General features: G+C 42.3%; 1 protein-coding gene across 1 annotated transcript in view; it reads right to left on the reverse strand.

The window, feature by feature from the left end:
* Positions 1-20,588, reverse strand: part of RTN1 (reticulon 1) — a 236,271-nt gene that overhangs the window by 103,697 nt on the left and 111,986 nt on the right. Inside the window, exons 2-3 of the mRNA XM_020892513.2 lie at positions 11,705-12,478; positions 1,229-1,978 (exon numbers count right to left, since the gene is read on the reverse strand). Coding sequence (XP_020748172.2) covers positions 1,229-1,978; positions 11,705-12,478 — 1,524 coding nt within the window. The remainder of the gene's footprint in view (positions 1-1,228; positions 1,979-11,704; positions 12,479-20,588) is intronic.

Below are 20,588 nucleotides of genomic sequence, written 5' to 3' on the forward strand. Positions count from 1 at the left end.
ATGCCATGTGTCTAGGCCACCAGTAACCATGCAGCAGGGCTACCTTTTCATTACATTCCTCCTGTTTCCCCCTTTGCAATGTGTTCATTTTAAAGAATTTAGAAGCACGCTTCCGATCTATAATGAGAAAGATTTTGTCCTCTATTTTTATATGAGGCACTTTAATTGCTACTAACATCATTGAAGTTAGCATATAAACAGGAAGGAGGGTGTTACCCTCAGAATCATTTATCCCTAAAAAGAAAAATACTTCTAAAAAAAAACCCCACAAACATACACAAAGCAGAGGAGATGGGTGACAGGGGACCTGGAATAGAGTTTAGAGTTTGTTTTCAAGTTCCACCTGGAGGTTCTTCTACCCAGGATCTGGGGAGAGATTGTGTACCTTCAATGTAGCCCCATTAACTAGACTGTGCAGTGCCTAATTTATCACTGCTCACCTGACTCTAATTCCCTCCTGAATTCCGTAACACAGCTGCAACCCCGTGTGGAGAATGACTTGGGGGTAAGGATGCCCAAAAGACAAAGTAATGACTCCCATTTTTTCTGAATTTGAAGACTTCTTTCAATTTAAGATCTCTCACAGGAAAAATCTAGTGGCCAGATTAAAATCATTCTAAGTAAAAAGTGACTTTAAAATTAGTCACCTTAGGTCTTACTGAGGGACAAGAGAAACTCTGTTGTTGTGGTTGTTTTGTTTGTTTTTGGTAAGAGAAAGGATGATGCTGAGATCTTCTTGGTCCATTTAAGAAGCACGTTTGGTTGGCAAAATGGAAGTGCTAATGGTAGGTTTCAGCACCTAGAGGGACTGTAAGCCCACCCCATCCCTGAGGGAGTGGGAAGCTGGAAATGAGCCTTAGACAATAACAAATCCCATCCCATCCCAAGTGAGGAAATCCAGTCCTGGAATCAAAGGAGGGACACATTCACTCCATTCAGGAGATCTTGGAGTGTCCACAAAACCGTTTATTATTGGAGATGCTAGGGTTCAGCCAGCCAGCCGAAGCTCACAGCACACGGTTTTGCCATGCAAGTCCCAGCTGAGAATCGGAATCCTCTTTTCTCCTCCCCACCCTCTTTGGAATTGTTCTTGGCTAACTGTTCCACCAATTAGGACCTGACTACAGGGCTGAGCCAGACCAATGCCCCTCTGTTGAGTATCTCAGCGCACCCAGGGGGAGAAATGTAAGCAGACAACCTACTTTAATCAAGAACGCTGTCACTTTACCTTTTTGCTTATTGAGAAACAGCAGAGGGGGCATGACGCCAGGACCCCGAAGCCCGGGGGCCTTTGTGGCCTGGGAGCTTTGGTCGAAACTCGCTGCTTCCACGGGTGTTCGTGGCGCGGTGGGCCCCTCGGGGGTGGGGGCTAGGTCTCCGGAGGGCAGCTCCGGGCCGGCTCGCGGGGCCGCCGAGGGGAAACTGCGGAAGGGCTCCTGCTCTGCCAGACCCCGCTGGCTGGGGGTGCGCTCCTCGGCCCGGGTGCCCGGCTCCTCCCGGATGGCGTCCAGGGCACCCGGCTTCATCGGCGGCGAGTCCTGCTCCCGTTTGGGGCTCTCCTCTGAGGCGGAGGAGGCGTCGCACGACTCGATGATGAGCTCGCTGTCCAGCTCGGCCTCACGCTCCTCCCTCAGGAGGCTGTACTGGATCGACGGCGAGGCCGGCGACGGCGGCGGGCCGCCCACGTGACCAAAGGTCACGTAACCCGAGGGCAGCGTGTCCTCAGCGGCCAGCGGGTCCTCGGACACCAGCTCGATCTCTGAGTCCCCCGACTCCGCGCTGCTGGCCTCGTGGTCCAAGGGACTGGGGATGGTGGGCAGCCCAGACCTGGCCTTGGCCTCGGGCCTGTCGACCCCCTGGCCCGCTGGCCGTGGGCTCTCCGTTGTCTCGTAGGATAACCCCTTTGCTTCCTTAATGGCAGTGATGAGCTCATCCTCGGAGATGCCGCATTTCCCCTGGGATTCTGCGGCAGACGGTTCTGTCGTCCCACAGAGCGAAGAAGCGCCAAAGAGGCACACACAAGGACAGACAGATGGACAGGGAGAGAAGAAATAAAACAAAATTCCATTAGGGGAGATATTTTCTCCTTGCTTAAAAAACACATATCTTACTAGCCCCCCAAATAGTCTGTTTCCAGGGCTATGCTAGAAAGGCCACCTGAACTAAAAGGCTAATTACTGTTATGGCCCAATTAGTGTTTCATATACCTATATCTTAATTTATACCTATATATCTTAATTTAGTTATTTTTAAAAATGACGCAGCAATTTCTTAGCAGTAGTACCTGGCTGATTTTTCTGTTTCAATGTGGGAAACTTTCTAGAAATCATGGTTTTAATTTCTAATCCGCCTCTCAGGAAAGTTTTCCAGTATCACAGATTTCATCAGATAATCTGATGTATGCTTGCGTGCTAAGTCACTTCAGTCGTGTCCAGTCTTTGCGACCCTATGGACTGTCACCTACCTGCCAGGCTCCTCTGTCCATGGGATTCTCCAGGCAAGAATACTGGAGTGGGTGGCCAGGCCCTCCTTCGGGGATCTTCCCGACCCAGAGATCAAGCCCATGTCTCTTAACGTCTCCTGCGTTGGTAGGCCTGTTCTTCACCACTAGTAACACCTGGGAAGCCCCAATCCGATATACATAACTCTAATTTGGTCCACCAGTGTCAACAAATCTGTAATAACTCCCTGTTCATGAACCCCTGTCCATGTTCCCTGCTTCAGTAAGACAAAGAAAGCTAATCTGGATCCTTATGTACAACATGCTTTCCAACCTCCACATTTTCCATAAGAATCAATACACTTATTCTTTTTTAGTGAAAAGTGTAACAAAGTGAAGCAATATAAGGAATAATTTTTTGCCAGTTCCACTAAGCAGGCTGTGCAGACTACCATACTGTGCAATCCTGCAAGGGATTCTAATGGTAGAGGCTTCTAATGGTAGAGTCCACTGTCATTCTTTTGTCATCTCTTCACCTCCTCTTGAGAACAAAACCCAACAGTCACATCCCTTGGGCAAGTGCCTACCTTTTGTCTGATGTATATTCAGATGGCCCCCAAACCTCATGGGCAATCTTACTGATATTTCTCTCTTAGCTGAAATTACTTGGGATGGCCATGACAACAGTTTTCAAGAGCTTGGTTTTCCCCTTGCCAATGCAACAGGACCTGATGTCAGAATATCCTACACAGTGATTTCTGGCCCTTTTATAAGCAAGAACTACTTGTCATTTCTCCAAAGCTTTGAGGTCACTGGGAGGGTAAAGGGTAGACTATTGATGGCTAAGTAATTTGTCATTTTAGGACTATGGGTGGACCCCAATGGATAAAACAGTTTAGATTTGTCTAATTCTCTAAAAACTGAAATGATTTGTATCCTTTATCCATGTATCATTCATTCATCTATTATTTATTGATAGCCTTCTATGTGTTAGGATCCCTTATAGGCACTTAAGATGTATTAGTGAATGAAACAGGAAACAAAATCTCTGCTTATATTCTAGTGGGAGAAGAATACAATACACAAATAATGCATGTGATAAAAAATATATAGTATGTTAGAAGATGTTAAGTGCTATGGAAAAAAAGTAAAGGGGTCAGGAGGACTGTGACAGGGTGGGGATGAGTTTGTAATTTTCAATAGGGTAGTCAAGATAGGTTTTATTGAGAAGGTAACCTATATTCAACACGTCAGAAGGTGAGTAAGTGATTCATGAAGATAAACAGAGGAAAAGCATGCCAAGCAGTGGGAACAGATAGTACAAAGGTCTGGAGGTGGGAGCTGCAATGATTTAGGTATCAAAAGGAGGCAGTCATGTCCGGGGCAAAGTGAGTAAGGGGGTAGGAAAATAGGTAAATAGGAAAAGAGGTAAAATGCATTCAGGGAAGTGGGGTCATCATGTAGGATCTCATCAGGCTTTTATCCTGAGTGAAATGAGAAGCCATTTGAGGATTTTGAGTAGAGAAGTGATATGATTTATGTGTTTGTTTTTTTTTTTCAGTAACTTAAAACAAGAACCTCATTATCTCATGCACAGTTTATGTGTGAAAAGATTTACTGCATGATCCTTAACTCTATTTTTATAGAAGTTAGTTCCTTAGTAAGTTGTGCACATGTGATTTCAAACAGCAAAAAAGTGTCAGAGTTACATTAAATCTGCAATGATAGGGTGGAAGGAGGAGGAAGAAGACAGGAAGTAGAGGCCAGTGTGAATGCAGGAACAGCCTGTACCTCCAGAGCACTATCCGCAGCATTAGCATCACAGCTCCACTTGTTGAACGTTCTCTGGGTTACAGGCGCTTCACATACGGGGCTGAGAGTCTAGTGGCAAAAGGTGAAGTGACTTCTCCAAGATCACTGTACTGGTTTTTCTATCTTTGCCTCCTTGGACTTATTCCTATCTTTCTCTGCCCTGTTCTCTGTTCCAAGAGGCTGACCTACATAGAAGGTATTACCTGGAATTCCTTCCTCTCTGATTTCTGGTTGTTTTCAGCCAATAGCAAAACAGCCTCTTCTCTTCCACAGAAGAGGTAGAAGGAGGCAAATGGGATATTTATACCTCTTGCTGTTTCTGAAGCTCCAAGCTTTGGGAATGCTCTTCCTTCCCCTTCCCGCTTTGGGTCTGGGGTACAATAGATCCTTAATGTCGCCAGTCCTTGGGTGCTTCACCATTTTTTGTTGGTTCTTTTACCTATCTTTAAATGTCTTTACATTTGTAAATAGCCATTTCTTTAAACCCTCTTCAGTCACAACTTTGAGTGTGTAACTTTTGTTTCCTGCAGGGCCCTGAATGATATAGCCACATGGTGAGAAATGACTTGCCTTAAATTTGGACTCAAGTCTTTATGTTTCATGTGTTTCTCACTATATCAGGCCACATCTGTTCAAAAAGTGGGTGGGGGTCCGAGATAGGACAAATTGCATTTCAGAAAATGAGAAGAGGAAAAATGAGCTAGATAATCACATGCAAAAGAATGAAGCTGAAACTCTACCTCATGTCATATTAAAAACTAACTCTACCTGGATTCAATCTAAATGTAAGAACTAAAATCAGAAACTTTAGAAGAAAACACAGAAGTGAATCTTCATGGCCTTAGATTAGATAGTGATTTCTTAGACATGACATCAAAAACATAAGCAACAAAATAAAAATATACAAATTGGAATTCATAAATATTGAACATTTTTGTGCTTTAGAGGAAAACATCAAGAAAGTGGAAAGACAATCCATAGAATGGGTAAAAATTTTACAAATCATATACCTATAAGGGACTTATATCTAGAATCTATTAAAAATTATTACAATTCAATTATAAAAAGACAACCCAGTTAAATATAGGCAAATCATTTGAATAGACATTTCTCCTATTTACACATGACAGAAAAGCATATGGAAATGTGCTCAACATCATAATTCACCAGAGAAGTACAAATCGAAACCAATGAGTTACCACTTTGTACCCACTAGGATTCCTAGAATCAAAAAGTCAGAGAGTAGTTAAGTGTTGAAAAAGATGTGGAGAAACTGGAACACTCAGCCACTGCTGGTGTGAATGTAAATGATACAGCTGCTTTGGAAACCAGTCTGGCAGTTCCTCAACTAGTTAGAGTTTCCATATAAATCAGAAATTCCACTCATAAGTAGAGAATTGAAAACCTATGTCCACACAAAAACTTATACACTGTGTTCATAACAGCATTATCTGTAACAGTCCAAAAAGTGAAACAACCCACATCATATCCCCAATACCAGGTACAGTGCCTGGCACACAGGATGTACTCAACAAGCAGAGCTCCTGTGAGAATTAGCTCAAATTGTGAAAACAATGGTTCTTTTTTTTTTTTTTTTTCCTAAGGGTGACTTTTGGTCCTTTGGTCTTGCTTTATGTTTTTTTAATTAATTTACTTATATAACTGCATCAGGTCTTAGTTGCAGCATCCAGGCTTAGTTGTGGCACTGGCTCAGTAGTGCAGTGTATGGGCTTAGGGGCCTCACGGCATGTGGGATCTTAGTTCCCTGACTAGGGACTAAACACATCCCCTGGATTGGAAGGCAGATTTTTAACTACTGGACGGCTGGGGAAGCCCCAGAAAAGTGGTGAAACTATTTCTGAGTTGTGTAAACATAAATCTGATCCTGCCGCTCTTCCCTTTCTTCTCCTCACTGATTTTGAGCGGGGTGTGGCTCAAAACTGCCCTCAGAAACTTTGACTTAGTAGAAGTTAAGTCTTGATGGGGCCCAGGAATTGGTGTTTTATAACTCCAAAGGTGATTCTAAAGATCACATCCAGTTAGGGTTGACAGATTTAGCAAATAAAGATACAGGATACTTAGTTAACTAGGACGGTTTGATAAACAATGAACTTTTTTTTAGCATAAGTATGTCCTAGGAAATATTGATATTTTTATCTGGCAACCCTATCTCCAGCTGAAAACCACTACGTTAGAGCATTCAGAAAAGAAGGCTTGAGGATGTTGGTTTATTTACTCAAAGGTAAGAATGGTAGGGGCTTCCCTGGTGTCTCAGACAGTAAAGAATCTGCCTGCAATGCAGGAGACCCAGGTTCGATCCCTGGGTCAGGAAGATCTCCTGGACAGCGGAATGGCTACCCACTCCAGGATTCTTACCTGGAGAATTCCATGAACAGATGAGCCTGGCAGGGCTACAGCCCATGGGGTCACAAAGATGTGGACACAACTGAGCGACTAACACCCAAGGATGGCACCAGTGGAGTGTGGGAGGAAAAGGTCTGGTAAGTTTCATGTTGGGCAAGTAAAAGTACTATTTAAAAAAAAAAATCATCTTTCTTATGAGTGAAATGGGACTCAGTAGATATTGCAGACATTACCCTCCATTCTAAAAGTGAACTAAAAGTTTAACAAAGTGCTAGGAGAAATCAAGGGAAATTTTAGAACAAAACAGAGGTTTTCCTACCCTTGTTAAAAACTTACGGGTTCGTGTCAAGACTGACACTGGGCTTCCCAGGTAGCACTAGCAGTAAAGAACTGCCTGCTACACACAGAGATTTAAGAGATGTGGGTTCAGTTCCTGGGTCAGGAAGATCCCCTGCAGGAGGCCATGGCAATCCACTCCAGTATTCTTGCCTGGAGAATCCCATGGACGGAGGAGCCTGGCGGGCTACAGTCCATTGGATTGCAAAGAGTCAGACACAACTTAGCACAGCACAAGACTGACACAGCAAAGCTAGAGAGTCGTTGATAATTAAATAGAATATAGAAACTGAAGGTCAGAACCACCTAGCATGGGAAGGTATGTTTGCTGCTGCTACTAATTATGATGCTTTAATTTAGAAGGAAAAAAAGGAAGGTGAATATGGGCCAGTCTATCAAGTCACAGATGCCAGTGTCCAACCATGAGCAGTGCTGACATCCAGCCCTCCCCTTTGTTCCCAGCTCATTCTCCACTTGTCATCTTTTAGAAACACAAATCTGATCCTGCCACTCTTCCCTTCCTTCTCCCCACTGCAGCCACATTGACTTTCCAGCTGCTGCTAGAACACTCAGGACGTTCTCTGGGCCTCTGCACTGGCGTCAACTCAGCCTGGCACCGCTTCCTTGTGTCCACACGGCTTGTTCCCTCACCCCATTCAGGTCTCTGCCGAAAACCACTGGCAAGGAAAAGCATTTTCTCACGACTGCCCCATCACTCTCTTATACTCTACCTTGCTTTATCATTCTTCATAACCATTATGACAACCTGATAGTATATCATCTATTTATTTGTATGTAAGTCTTGTCAATTAAAATGCAAACTCCAGGCATGCAGGAATCTTATGTTTCAAAACTATATCCACAGCAGTGATTAAGCAATGCCTGACATGGAGTAAATGGTCATTACATGTTTGTTAAGTGAAACAATGAATGAATGGCATTCCTTCCCAGATTAAAATTATCCAATGGTTTCCCAATGCATTTGGAACAAAATTCAAATTCTTTGCTCTTGCATACAAAGCCTTTAATGTTCTAGGCCCTGTCTACTTCTCCAATTCTGTTCTGTCTCATACTTCTCCCTTGCTCCTTTGTATCATCTTTCAGTTCCCAAATAATAGAGCCTTGATGCCTGTGCATTAGTTGACCTCTAAACCTGGGGTCCCTGTTAATCCCTCTCTTTGAATTGTGGTCTTCTTCTCATTCAGATTTCAGATCATAGATTACAGATCTCAGGTCACAGAGGCCATCCTTGACCTTCTCATACCCAACATTCTATCACTGTTTGCAGTGTTCACACTCCATGAAATTACACTACTTATTTATGTGCTTCCTTTTACTGACGTCTCTCACTAGCAATAAGCTCCATGAGGGCAGGGACTTTACACACCTTGTTTGCTGCAATGTGTCTGGTGTCTAGCACATGTCTGACATATAGAAGTGACTCAATAAGCATTTTGAATAAAAGAATAAATTTGCAAAATGGGTAGGAGAATCACAGACCTCATCAATGCAAGGAAATAAATAGCAACAGTAGTTTTCAAAGAGTTTGAATTGATTTACTTTGTATTGCTATTTCTTCTTAAGGGACATGGGTGGTTTTATCATAGCCTCTTGATTATTGATTATCTTTTCTGAAGATAATACCTCAAAGAACATCCATGACCACCATAATATACTTCTAGGTATTTGTGTCAGGAACAGCATGCTGCTGACAGATCAATGTTCTGGTGCCTCAGGGCACTTACTGTATTTTCCTAAAACATTTCGCTTGTATTCATGACTGATTTTTACTTAGAAGACACTTCCAATATTTGAGCTGTAAGAATTTTTACCTCCATACCTCAGGGTATGTTATTTAATATGATGAAAATAATTAAGAACATTGGAGAAAACTGCAAAATGGAATAATGTATTGGAATTGAAGAAAGTATATTAGACTCCTTGATTAAGATTAAGGGTTTGTAGCTAAAACTTTTCTAAATTATAACTTCTCCTGATTCATAATTCACATAATTAGAATTATTCCCTAAAGTTAGTTGATAATTTCCATATTTATTAAACAGTGATAAACTGAATTCCTTTTGTTTAGGATGATGCCTTTTCCTCAGTTTCTAGGTAGGAATATATGTAATTCTTGCTGTCTGTCTTACCAGTTAGCACTGGAAATGGCAGAGAGAATTGAGACCCAAGAGATAAAATAAAGCCCAAATCCTCCAGTGTCTATGGGCATAGGGTCTCATAGTACCAGGGGCTCACAAGATGAGAAGGGGGTTAAGGTAACCTCTTGGCTCAGCTGGTAAAGAATCCGCCTGCAATGCAGGAGACCTGGGTTAGATCCATGGGGTGGGAAAATCCCCTGGAGAAGGGAAAGGCTACCCACTCCAGTATTCGGGCCTAGAGAATTCCACGGACTGTATAGTCCAGGGAGTTGCAAAGAGTCGGACATGACTGAGAGACTTTTGCTTTCATTTTGGGATAAAAAGAATAAGAAAAGCCTCAATGACAAGCTGACTTCTCCTATCTCTTTTGTTAATTTTATTCTTATGTGTTGTCATATAACACAGGTGTTATAGTGTGGGGGGCTGCGTGGAGAGGGGAGCTGACCATCAGAGACAATTGTGTAATGGGACAAGGGACTTTCTCTTTCTGGAATAACCCTTACTTAGAATGTTTACTTGGAGTAATTGCAGAGAAAACCACTGTCTTATCCCATGCTGTCAAACGGGCACCAATAGATCATAAAACTCCAAGATCATGAGAGCCAAATCTGATTTTGTCTTCTCTTCAAGATGTTCCAGAACTCCAATGAGTCATGACAACTGAAGAAAAAAATATCCCTCATAGTTAATGAACCCTATATCAAGTCTTAGGACTTCCTAGGTGGTTCAGTGGTAAAGAATCCTCCTGCCAATGCAGGGGATGTAAGAGACACTGGTTCAATCCCTGGGTTGGGAAGATTCCCTGGAGGAGGGAATGGCAACCCACTCCAGTACTCTTGCCTGGAGAATCCCATGGACAGAGGAGCTTGGTGGGCTACAGTCCATGGGGTCACACAGAGTTGGACACGACTTAAGTGACTTCGCATGCACACATGCACATATCAAGTTTTTACCACCAGCTTCATAAACTGTAATTTTCACATAAGGCATGTGGCCATGTAAATAGACCTGAAGAACCGGGGGCATTTCACCCTTCCCAAAGACTGGCCAAAGTTCTTCCGTACTGATCACCAGACAATCCTAGAGCTCTGAAACACAGCTGATAATGTAGTTATCTTCAGAGTGTCAGTATCTTTATGTCATGAGATAACACTAATAGAAGGGTTTTACCTGTGTGGCCATAAGGATCACAAGGAGGCTTTGAGACTCAGATATGTCCCTACCTCCTGTTGTCAGCTGGGATAAGTCACACTGGAATGAGACTATTTCCCTGGTCATCTGCCCTACTGGAAGGCAGAGACTGATTTTTGTTTGCTTTTCAACTCCAGCATCACCAGTGCTTATTCGAGTGCCTGACTAAAAGAAAGTGTGTAGAAAGTATGTGTTGAGCAAATGAATAAATTTGAAAATCAGGAACTGGGTGCAGAGAATCTTTAAGAGTTTACAATTGAATGAGTCTGAGGTAAGGTCAGGGGAAGGGAGGAATGGATACAAAAATCTTTAGGGAAACAAGACAGGAAGGACCTCCGTTAAATACCTGCTCTGTTCTGACACTTGAACTGACTGCTTCATCAAGATTTAGAGCAATCACTCTTTAATCAAAAGGGTTTAGATCTGTTTTAAGAGTTCAGTACAAGCTCTTTTACCTGAGGTTCTGAAGATTACTTTTTGTAAATAAAAGAGGTTTGTAAATCACTGTGGGGTAGGGTCAGAATTCCAGCCATTTGAGGTAGGGGGAAATTCAAGATCTCTCCCTGTCTTCATCCTAATGCCCCTGAGCATTCAAGAGCAGAGGAGACTTAAAGGCTCCACTCCTACCACCTGCAAAGCGGTGGCACGGGGGTGGCGGGAAAGCTCTGGCTACCACTCTGGACTTCCACTCAGGTCTGGGAGGTCCTCTTTGTGCTTGAGAAGATGAACTGATGTGCTCTAACGACACTCTGCCTTGAGTCAGAGCAGAAGGTTCAAGCTGAAAAAGATCATAGCCTAGTGAATTCTGAACTATTAAAAATTCTAACCACATAGAATCGTTGGTTTAAAAAATAAAATTGTAAGCAGAACTTCAATAAACTGAAAAGATGAAAAGGACAGTGTTGAGATTGAAGGGGGAAGGGAGGAGTACCCTTTGTTTAGGTTTCTTCTCACTGCCCATCCCCGCCAGACCCTAACGTCCACCCTATCACCCTCCATTGTACAGACTTGGAGCTGGAGCCAAGGATGTGAAATGTCCAAGGTGGTCCAATTGGTCTGAAGAGAACAGCTAAGACGCCCAGGGGTCAGACAAAAGAGCTAACCTAAGCCTGGCAGCACCACCCTCCCTACTCTGAACAGTCGAACTACAGGAGGGTTTTAATGTCGCCAGCATGTCATTTTTACTTCTCCCCTCAAAGAAAGAAAGCAAATCTGATAGGACTTTTTAAAAAAAACCCAGATGTCAACCTTTGTACAATGGGCACAAGACTGGAAAAGTTACATGTTAATTAAATCAGTTAAAATGAGACTGAAGTATTTTGAATGCAAATCTTCAGTCCTTAAAGTTCATATTTCCACACACTGGGTTTTCCCAAGGCAGGGACCCCCCTCATTCCCTCACCTGTCCCAGAAGACGGAGGAGTGACAGATCCTGGGCTGTCGTCTTCAGGCTCTGAGACAGTGACTGTGGGGACTGTGTCAGGACTCGGCTTCAGGCAGATATCTTGCTTCTCAGGGGTTTTCTCTGGGGTAGCGGTTTCAATAGAAGGCTCGATCTCAGTCAGCGTGATCTTGACAGGGGCGGCAATCAGAGGGGCACTGCGCTGTTCTTCAGAGATGTCATCTACATATGGCGCAAATGTTGATTCTTCAAATAAATGGTCCTTGAGGATTTTCCCCTCCACAGGAACTGGTTTCTCAGCCTCACGGGTCTCTTCAGACCTTATTGAGATTTCAGTGTCCTTATTCTTAAAGTCCAAGTCTTTCTCTTCCAACTTGGGGTGACATTGCTCCTGATATTTCACCTCCTCTGGCCTAGTTATGTCAATGTATTTATAGGCTTCTGCTTTCATCTGGTCCAGGGGGTCTGCTAAGATCTTGTTCACTTCAGCTGACTCTGCTGGAGTCATTTCTATTCCAGAATCAGAACTAAATAAGCCACGAGGCTCTGTCCCAGGCACATCTGGTAAGGAGGGTCCGGGGGAACGCAACTCCTCAGGGCTCTCTGAAGCAGTGATGTGGCCGTTTTCTTTCTGAAGAATTCCAGTGAAATATGTAGCATCCTCCCGAGGTGGGTAATAGATGTCAGAAATCAGAGATGTATAGCACACTCCTTCCCCATCCTTTGCCACTGTTGAAAAGGTATTATCTGTGGCCCTGGAGACATCCGATGCACCTGTGAATCAACACAGCAGTAGAGAGTGAGGGGTGCCCGGCTTCATGTCTCCACCTGCCTAACCCACCACCCACCCTGGCCTGTGCAGGCACAGCACCCTTTCTCCTCAAGACCTCAGAGTCCCCTCAGACCACTCTCGTGTTGTTTTTCCTTGTCTCCAGGATAGCCCCCAGCACTGGCATTTTTCTGGTAGCAGACTGCATGAGCTGCCACATCCAGAGAAGTTGGAGACAGACCCCAGAGAACTAGAAAGTTGATTCTCAAAATCTACTACTTTAATATGCAGTGATTGGTTCTTACTTGGTATTAGTCAACAGAACCCATCTTTGTATCTAAGGCACTACTGACTCTTTAAACAGATGTGGAAATATAAGTTAATTCAGGTTTGTAAGTATAACAATAGGATAGTCCACTGGGGAGAAGGGCTGCTCAGTGAGCTTGGAGAAGGCTCAAGAACTCTCTGGTCCAGTCCTTTCATTCAGGGACTCCTGCTCTACCTGGATTGATGCCATCTCTTCTCTTGTTAAAGGTACTCAGAGAAAGAACTCCTAGTTTTCTGGTGGCCTCCTCCCAAAGTGGTATCACCTTAACAAAGTGCTTCCCTTCTTCTCCGGTTTTTCCCTCATTTTGTTTTTCTCCTCAGCTACCCACCAATAACTGAGGTTATTTGCCTTCCAGTATGTCCAAAATGCCCCACTGAGAATTTCTTGGTTCTACTGGTGGTACCAAGGGCAAAGCAAAAGTTTCCAAGGTTGAGTCTACAGAATGTTTTCACCTGGCCTTCATTTTATTTATAAACCAGTCAAAATATTCATTAATAGCAAGGAGAAGAAAGAAACGCTTTATTATTTTTCTGTGCTGTAAAATACTGTCAGAGGGGAAGAAAGCAACATTTATTGAGAACTTGTCACTTAAGGATTTTACCTGATTCTTTAATGTTCTAAATTAAGCCCCACACTCTCAAGAGATCACACACATACACACACATTCAACCCTTAAGACATACTTAAAGAACATTACAGATTAGGGCACCAACTCATAAAAGCAGTAACAGTAACTATTAGTAGTAACAGTCGTTGTAATATTACTAACTAATACTTGCTATGTGTCAGACAGTGCCAAGCTTTCATTAATATTGACTCATTTAGTCATCAGAGCAACCCTAGAGGATAGGTACCATAATTAGCCTCATTTTACAGATGAGGAAACTGAAGGGCTGAATGACACACCAAAGCCCACAGAGGCAGGCAGTGGCAGAGCCAGGGTTCAAACCCAAGCAGTCTAAAGTCAGAAAACCTCCCCTAGCCCCCTTGTACTTCCTTAAATGTTTGTGAAGTTTTTCCTTTTTAAGTAATCTTGAATCAGTTCTATTACAAATACACATAGCAATTTTCTTTTCCAAGCTATCTTCTTGGTTATATGAGCACGGTTAGTCTAAGGGAAATGGAAAAGCACAGAGCCTCTTTGCTTCCAGCACTCTCCTGCCTCAATACCAGTGCAAGAGCAGCTTTCTTTTCTTGCAGTCCTCTTAATCCAGGTACCTATGTACCTAAACCCTTCATTGCTGAGTCTTCACTCAAATGTCACCTTCTTAAGGAAGGCAGATTTGACCACTCTGTCTCAGGTTGCAACCCCCTACACACCCTAGCAGCCCTGTCCCTCCCTACTTTTCTCTTTATTTTTCCTTAACACTTGTCTCCTCCTAATAAATCACATAATTACCTTATTTGTTCATTACTTATTTAATGATTGTCCCCCCTCCTTTACCAGGTATATTCCATGAGGGCAGGAATCTTTGACCATTTTGTTCACTAAGGTAGCCCAAAATCTAGAACAGGTCCTGACACATAGTAGGTACTTAATAAATATTTGAAAAATTGAAGAAAGTATCTTTAAAGTTTAGAATAAAGCATAAATAACAGAATGTGAGAAGACACGTGGGAACATTCCCCTACATTGCTAACGACATTCACTTTATTCAACAAGTAGCCTAATTTTGTGAGCAACAGACCAGTTTAAATCTGTTCATTTCAGATAGTCTTCTAGATATACTTCCTTCACCCCTGCTTTTCCGGTTAGATAAAAACAAACTCAGTAACAAAAGGAATGGTAATAATGACAAGTCTTATTCCCTACCACACACATAGAACACTAAAGAAAAAGCTATTGAATTTAAATCTATGTGTGCACACACACACCTTTATCCTAAAGGATATTTAAAGCTTCTTTTGTGATATGGGCTTAGCCTATATGTAGACTTGGATCAGCCTTGACTAACTCAATGAAACTGAGCCATGCTATCTATGTAGGGCCAGCCAAGACAGACAGGTCATGGCGGAGAGTTCTGACAAAATGCGATCTACTGGAGAAGGGAGTGGCAAAACACGTCAGCATTTTTGCCTTGAGAAGGCAAGATGAGGAAGTGGTTTGCCTTCTCAAGGAAAGAAAACTGAAGTGGTTTGCCATTCCCTTCTCCAGTGGACTACGTATTGTCAGAACTCTGTCCATATAGTCAAAGCTATGGTTTTTCCAGTAGTCATGTATGAATGTGAGAGTTGGACCATAAAGAAAGCTGTGCACTGAAAAATTGATGCTTTTGAACTGTGGTATTGGAGAAAACTCTTGAGAGTCCCTTGGACTGAAAGGAGATCAAACCAGTTAATCCTAAAAGAAATCAGTCCTGAATATTTATTGGAAGGACTGATGCTGAAGCTGAAACTCCAATACTTTGGCCACCTGATGCGAAGAACTGACTCATTGGAAAAGACTCTGATGCCGGGAAAGATTGAGGGCAGGAGGAGAAGGGGATGAGAGAGGATGAGATGGTTGGATGGCATCACCAACTTGATGGATATGAGTTTAAGAAAGCTCCGGGAGTTGGTGATGGGATTGGGAGGCCTGGCGTGCTGCAGTCCATGTGGTTGCAAACAGACATGACTGAGCGACTGAACTGAACTGAACTGATAATGTAGACCACATTAGAGGCAGGGAAATCAATTCTCAGCTATTTCACAGCAGACATTTGGATCCTGAGATTCTCTACCACAATTACCTGGAAAGCTTCCATGTGTTAATAAGCAATTGTTCACCAGAAAGTAAGGAGGGGTTTGCTGCTAGATGTAAATAGTCTGGATGTGTGGGGAAGTGGGGAGAAGATACTCTCCAGGGGAAGACACAGTAGATAGCTTCCAGGGCTGTCAAAGTCATTACCATCCAACCCTCGGTCAGTACTTCTATTGCAGGGGCTACCACATGGCTTCTGACCCTTACCACCTGTATCTGGCATGTTACACAGCCCTCTAGCCCACTGTCTTCTGCCACCAGTCATCACACTAAACACAGCTGTCACCTGTTTAGCAACTGGCCCCAGGGCTCTGCTTTGCCTCACTGGATAATCCTTGAACTCTGCAGCCTGTCATTTGAGACAATGTAAATGCCACCTGGCCTCACAGCTCTGTCTCCACTATTCTTACCCTCCACTCTAGGCATACAAAGCCCTTCACTATCTCACACTCATTCTACCAGCCTTTTTAGCCCTCTTACACTCTTCAATTCAAACGCTGAGCTCTGGTTAATACAAACTACCCACGACTTCTCCGACACCTAATATTTACAATCTATCTCCACATCCAAATATCTACCTTTAACCTCAAGCCATGGGCTTTCTTGGTGGCTCAGTCAGTAAAGACTCTGCCTGCAATGCAGGAGACCCAGGTTCAATCCCTGGGTCAGGAATATCCCCTGGAGGAGGGAATGGCTACCCACTCCAGTATTCTTGTCTGGGAAATCCCATGGACAGAGGTGCATGGGGTTGCAAGAGTCAAACATGACTTAGCTACTAAACCATCACCAAAATGAGTTTGCTGACCACATCTGTCAAGACCTGACCCCTTCCTAATGTTCTCCCTTTCCTTTCCCATAGCACTTAATTATACTGCTTGTGTCATATGTACGATACATGACTTTGATATGTCTATGGTATCGCCTGCTAACCTGTCAGCTCCTAGAGTTTGAGACTCATGTTCTTGTATAATATATTGTTCATAGTAGGCACCCCAAAAAATGAATAAATGAATGGACCAATTAATCGATCAATCAATGAGTAGACGTTCTATGCAACTACTTAGAACAAACTAAGACTAACTGATGAGAAGTTACAAAGAGGATATTTTTAATCTCTTATGTGAAAGAACTGTCTAGAATTCAAGTTATCCAACAATGGGCTGGAGCTGCATTTCGGGAACAAGACTATTATGATCCCAGTGGCAGGCAGATGGAAAGAGGCCCAGCATCCATCTAGGCAGGAACCAGCATTTGATGGAAAGTTGGATAGGACAACAGCAGAAGATTCTTCCAACTGTCTATGATTTTTATATTAATTGGCTTCACCATAGTGGGACACAACTTCCTTTATTTCTTCTTTACCTGTATAGCAGAATCAATATAATTTTCCTGAAGGTGATGCCACAGAGAATAGGGGCTTCCCAGATATATAGTAATAATTGAGGGGATAAACTCTGGATCACATCAACATTACTAGAGAGAAGATAAATAGAATCAATAATTGGGAAGAACTCCCACTCCTGAAATCCTCATCTTACTATCTTCCTCTTGCCCAGAAAACCCAGCATAAAATTGAAAGGATGTCACATTCTACAAATACTACCAAACAGAGGAAGAGGGACAAAATCATTTGTGTAAATCACACATTTTAAATGGGACCATGTCAAAACCCTCATAAAATCAACAAATAATCTAAATACTTTGAATGTGGTCATGTCCTACCTCTTGTCCTATTTAAACTGAGCTAAATATCCTAAAAGATTTTCAAGGTTCAAAGAATTTGAAAACGTGTATACATTACATAGGGCCTATTAGATAGAACTCGAGAAAATAGAAAGTCCTTCTAGACAGTAAATTATGTGAGAGCAGAGTCCTGAGGGATCCTTGGAACTGGGAAGCAAAGCTGAGCCTCAAGGCTCAGGAAAGCCAATTAATCCTTGTCAGCGCTTCCTGCAGAGCTGGCAGCTGTGTGGACTGAGGCAGACAGCACAAGCCAGTTGCCCCAGGCAGGAACCAATATTGTTACATTGTTAGATACAAATCCACTAAATAAAAAGGCTTTCCTTGTCTAGACTAGAAATTACTACTTTCTTTATATAACCAGGGATTCCTGGGAACATCTGACTTCCTCATTCTCTGGCTGTTTCCTTGGCCATCTAGAAATCCGATTTGCATGAAGGCAGATGCACATATAGAGTTAAGGTGTAGACATACACATGCTCCTACAGGAGGTGGCTGGACAGCAGCGCACAGCAAATTTAAAATGGGATTGATTTTCAAATTTCCATCTTACAAGTAATTTTTTAGGAAAATACTTATAATAAAAGTTAAAGGATCCCACGTCACTATCTCTAGACAAAAGCTAAGTGGAAGAAAGCATGAAAATAAGCTAAATTAGCTGCCATAAAATTGTATGTGCTGATAAAATCAGGCTTTTGAATACACTGATGTCCTAGATCAGAAACATTAATCATGAGCTAGATAAATTCAGAAGTCTCCTTAAATGGTGGGTGTTTTATTTTATTTTTTAAATTTCTCTAGCAATACTAAGGAATAATGACTTAGTATTTGACTTTTCTCAAGGAAACTTTCAATTCACAAATCCTCATTCCTGACTGACTCATTCTCACCGAATCAAGCTCATTCAATTGCTAGTCTACAGCATAGGTTTGTTTTCTGACTTTGCTAGTATCAGCTGTGAGACTCTGGGTAAGGTAGCCTCTCTAAGCCTTGTTTGGGGCTTCCCTGATAACTCAGCTGGTAAACAATTCACCTGTAATGCAGGAGACCTGGGTTCAAGCCCTAGGTTTGGGGAAATCCCCTGGAGAAGGGACCAGCTACACACTCAAGTATTCTGACCTCAAGAATTCCATGGAGCCTTGTTTATTCAGTTTTAAAATGGGGCAAAGATAGTTCCCATGTTACTGGGCTGTTACAGGGATTAAATGAAATAATGCACTTAGCTCCTTTCCTGGCACATAGTACACACAGTAAATGAGAGCTGTGGGCTTTATGATCACCTCTGTTTTGCAGGGAGGACACCAGAATTTGCAATATATATCATCCATCCATTTGGTACTTTATCCTACCTATTGACATGACCAGGGTCTTTTGGGCCAGAAGGAGTTAAATATAGCCAGTCCACACTCTTGTTGCCTTCTGGGGTCTGCCTTAGAACCTGAAGTCCCAAGAGTACAAAGTCAGGGCTGTCTGCAGAGCTCCATAAGCAGGTGATTGGGTGTTAAGTATTTTCTAGTGATGCAACTTATGGATCCTGTGAGGAATTGGTAATGCCTGGTAATGCCTAACAAGTATGAAATGTTGAAATTTACAAAGACAATAGAAAAAGCAGGAGAATGTTCCATGCCTACTGATGAGGTTTCTCTCTTGTAGTTGAGCTCATTCTAACTCCTCAGGGTACAGACAAGTCGACAGTGGTTTAGGATGATTCTCCGGTAACTCATAAAGACCCTCTTACTGCTCTGAAATGGAAACACAGAAAATTCCAGAAACAAAGAATAGTTATATGAAAAGGTTTTCTGAGCACAGAGTTCCATTAGAGAAACATCTTTTAAAAATAAAAACAAAACAAAAACACCAATTATTGTTTAAATAGAGCCAACACTAAGAGGTATAGGTATATAGTACCATTAATTTGAGAAATATTTTAGGGGGGGGCATATGAAAACCTGGAATGACAGTGGGAGTAGGGTGAAAGATGCATGTTAAAATTCAAAAATTACAGACCAGAAACAAGTGACCTAGAGTGAATCTGCATTCACTTTTCCAAGAATCATTTGCCCTTAGACTGCCCATGTGATGGATGGTAGTAGCCCGCACAGAGCGTAGGCAGTAAGGCTTTTTCCCTGAAACTCCCACTCATCTTTTCTAAATGCTAAGAAATCAGCAGGCCCACAGTATGGAGGCTGTGACACGTCTGACAACAGAGTCATCTCTGAGGGATGGATATGCTGGGGAGGCACCAGGAGCCTCTATGTCACCTAGAAAGCATTCTCCTTCTAAAATGAAGTACCCTGTGATTTAACATGAAAAATGGGTGCTGAGAAATTCAAGGACATCCATTCTTTAAAAATGTATCTATGTGATTAGTTAATCAAGTAAAAAGGAGAAGATGAACTTGCATTCCCTAGCAAAAGACACAAAATCAATGCTGATGACATGCTCGGACTTTAAGAATATGAGTAACTACTCTTCCTTTCCCCAACTCACTGCCTTATTTAAAGCTTGCCTGCCAGAATAACAGATTTAGCTGTCGGAACTGCAAAATTAATGTTTAATAAAAAAATGATTCAGCAAGTTTTGGGTTTTTCCTCCACTATGAAGAGCCAGGGCTTGCACTGCCTTGCAGAGTTATCCCTTTAGCAGAAAATTCTATAAGAGGAAAAAAACTAGCCCAGCAGCAAACCACTGCCTAAGTTGCTCTGACAGTTCTCAGCAGGGTCTTAGACAGCATAACACTGCCAAGTCCTGAGATGCAATGGAAGCACAAGTTCTGATGAGCTTCAAAGTACGGGGACACTTTTTTTTGCTTTGAACATTTTTGTGTTCAAAGGTGTAAATGTGATTCTGCGGCCTTCTTGAGAGGGGACAATCTTTTCTGGGGAGGGAAGAAATATTTATTTATAATTTACTTAGATCTTAAGAAAAAGTCCTTAAAACCCTTCCTAGACTTCCCATTGCCTTTAAAAAAAAAAAAAACCTTATTGATTTATAATTCACAAACCATAAAATTCACTCTTAAAATATACAAATCAGCAATTTTTGTATATCCACAGAATTATACAACCATCACCATTATCTAATCCACCCACCTAATTTAGATATATTCCACTTTTAATGTTTCAACACAGAAAAAGCTCTGAGTTACTTTACCATGCAAAGAATTACCTTTGGAACAACAAATAAGTTATCCCAACCTTTATATTATTTGTTGAAGAATTGTGCTCTCTGATTTCCAATAGAAAAATAACTGTTCTTGGTCACATTTCCTTAACACTATGTGTATAGTGACAGTAGTGAAAGAAAA

This window comes from Odocoileus virginianus, chromosome 6 (genome assembly GCF_023699985.2).
Source record: "Odocoileus virginianus isolate 20LAN1187 ecotype Illinois chromosome 6, Ovbor_1.2, whole genome shotgun sequence".
In the NCBI taxonomy this organism is placed as follows: domain Eukaryota; kingdom Metazoa; phylum Chordata; class Mammalia; order Artiodactyla; family Cervidae; genus Odocoileus; species Odocoileus virginianus.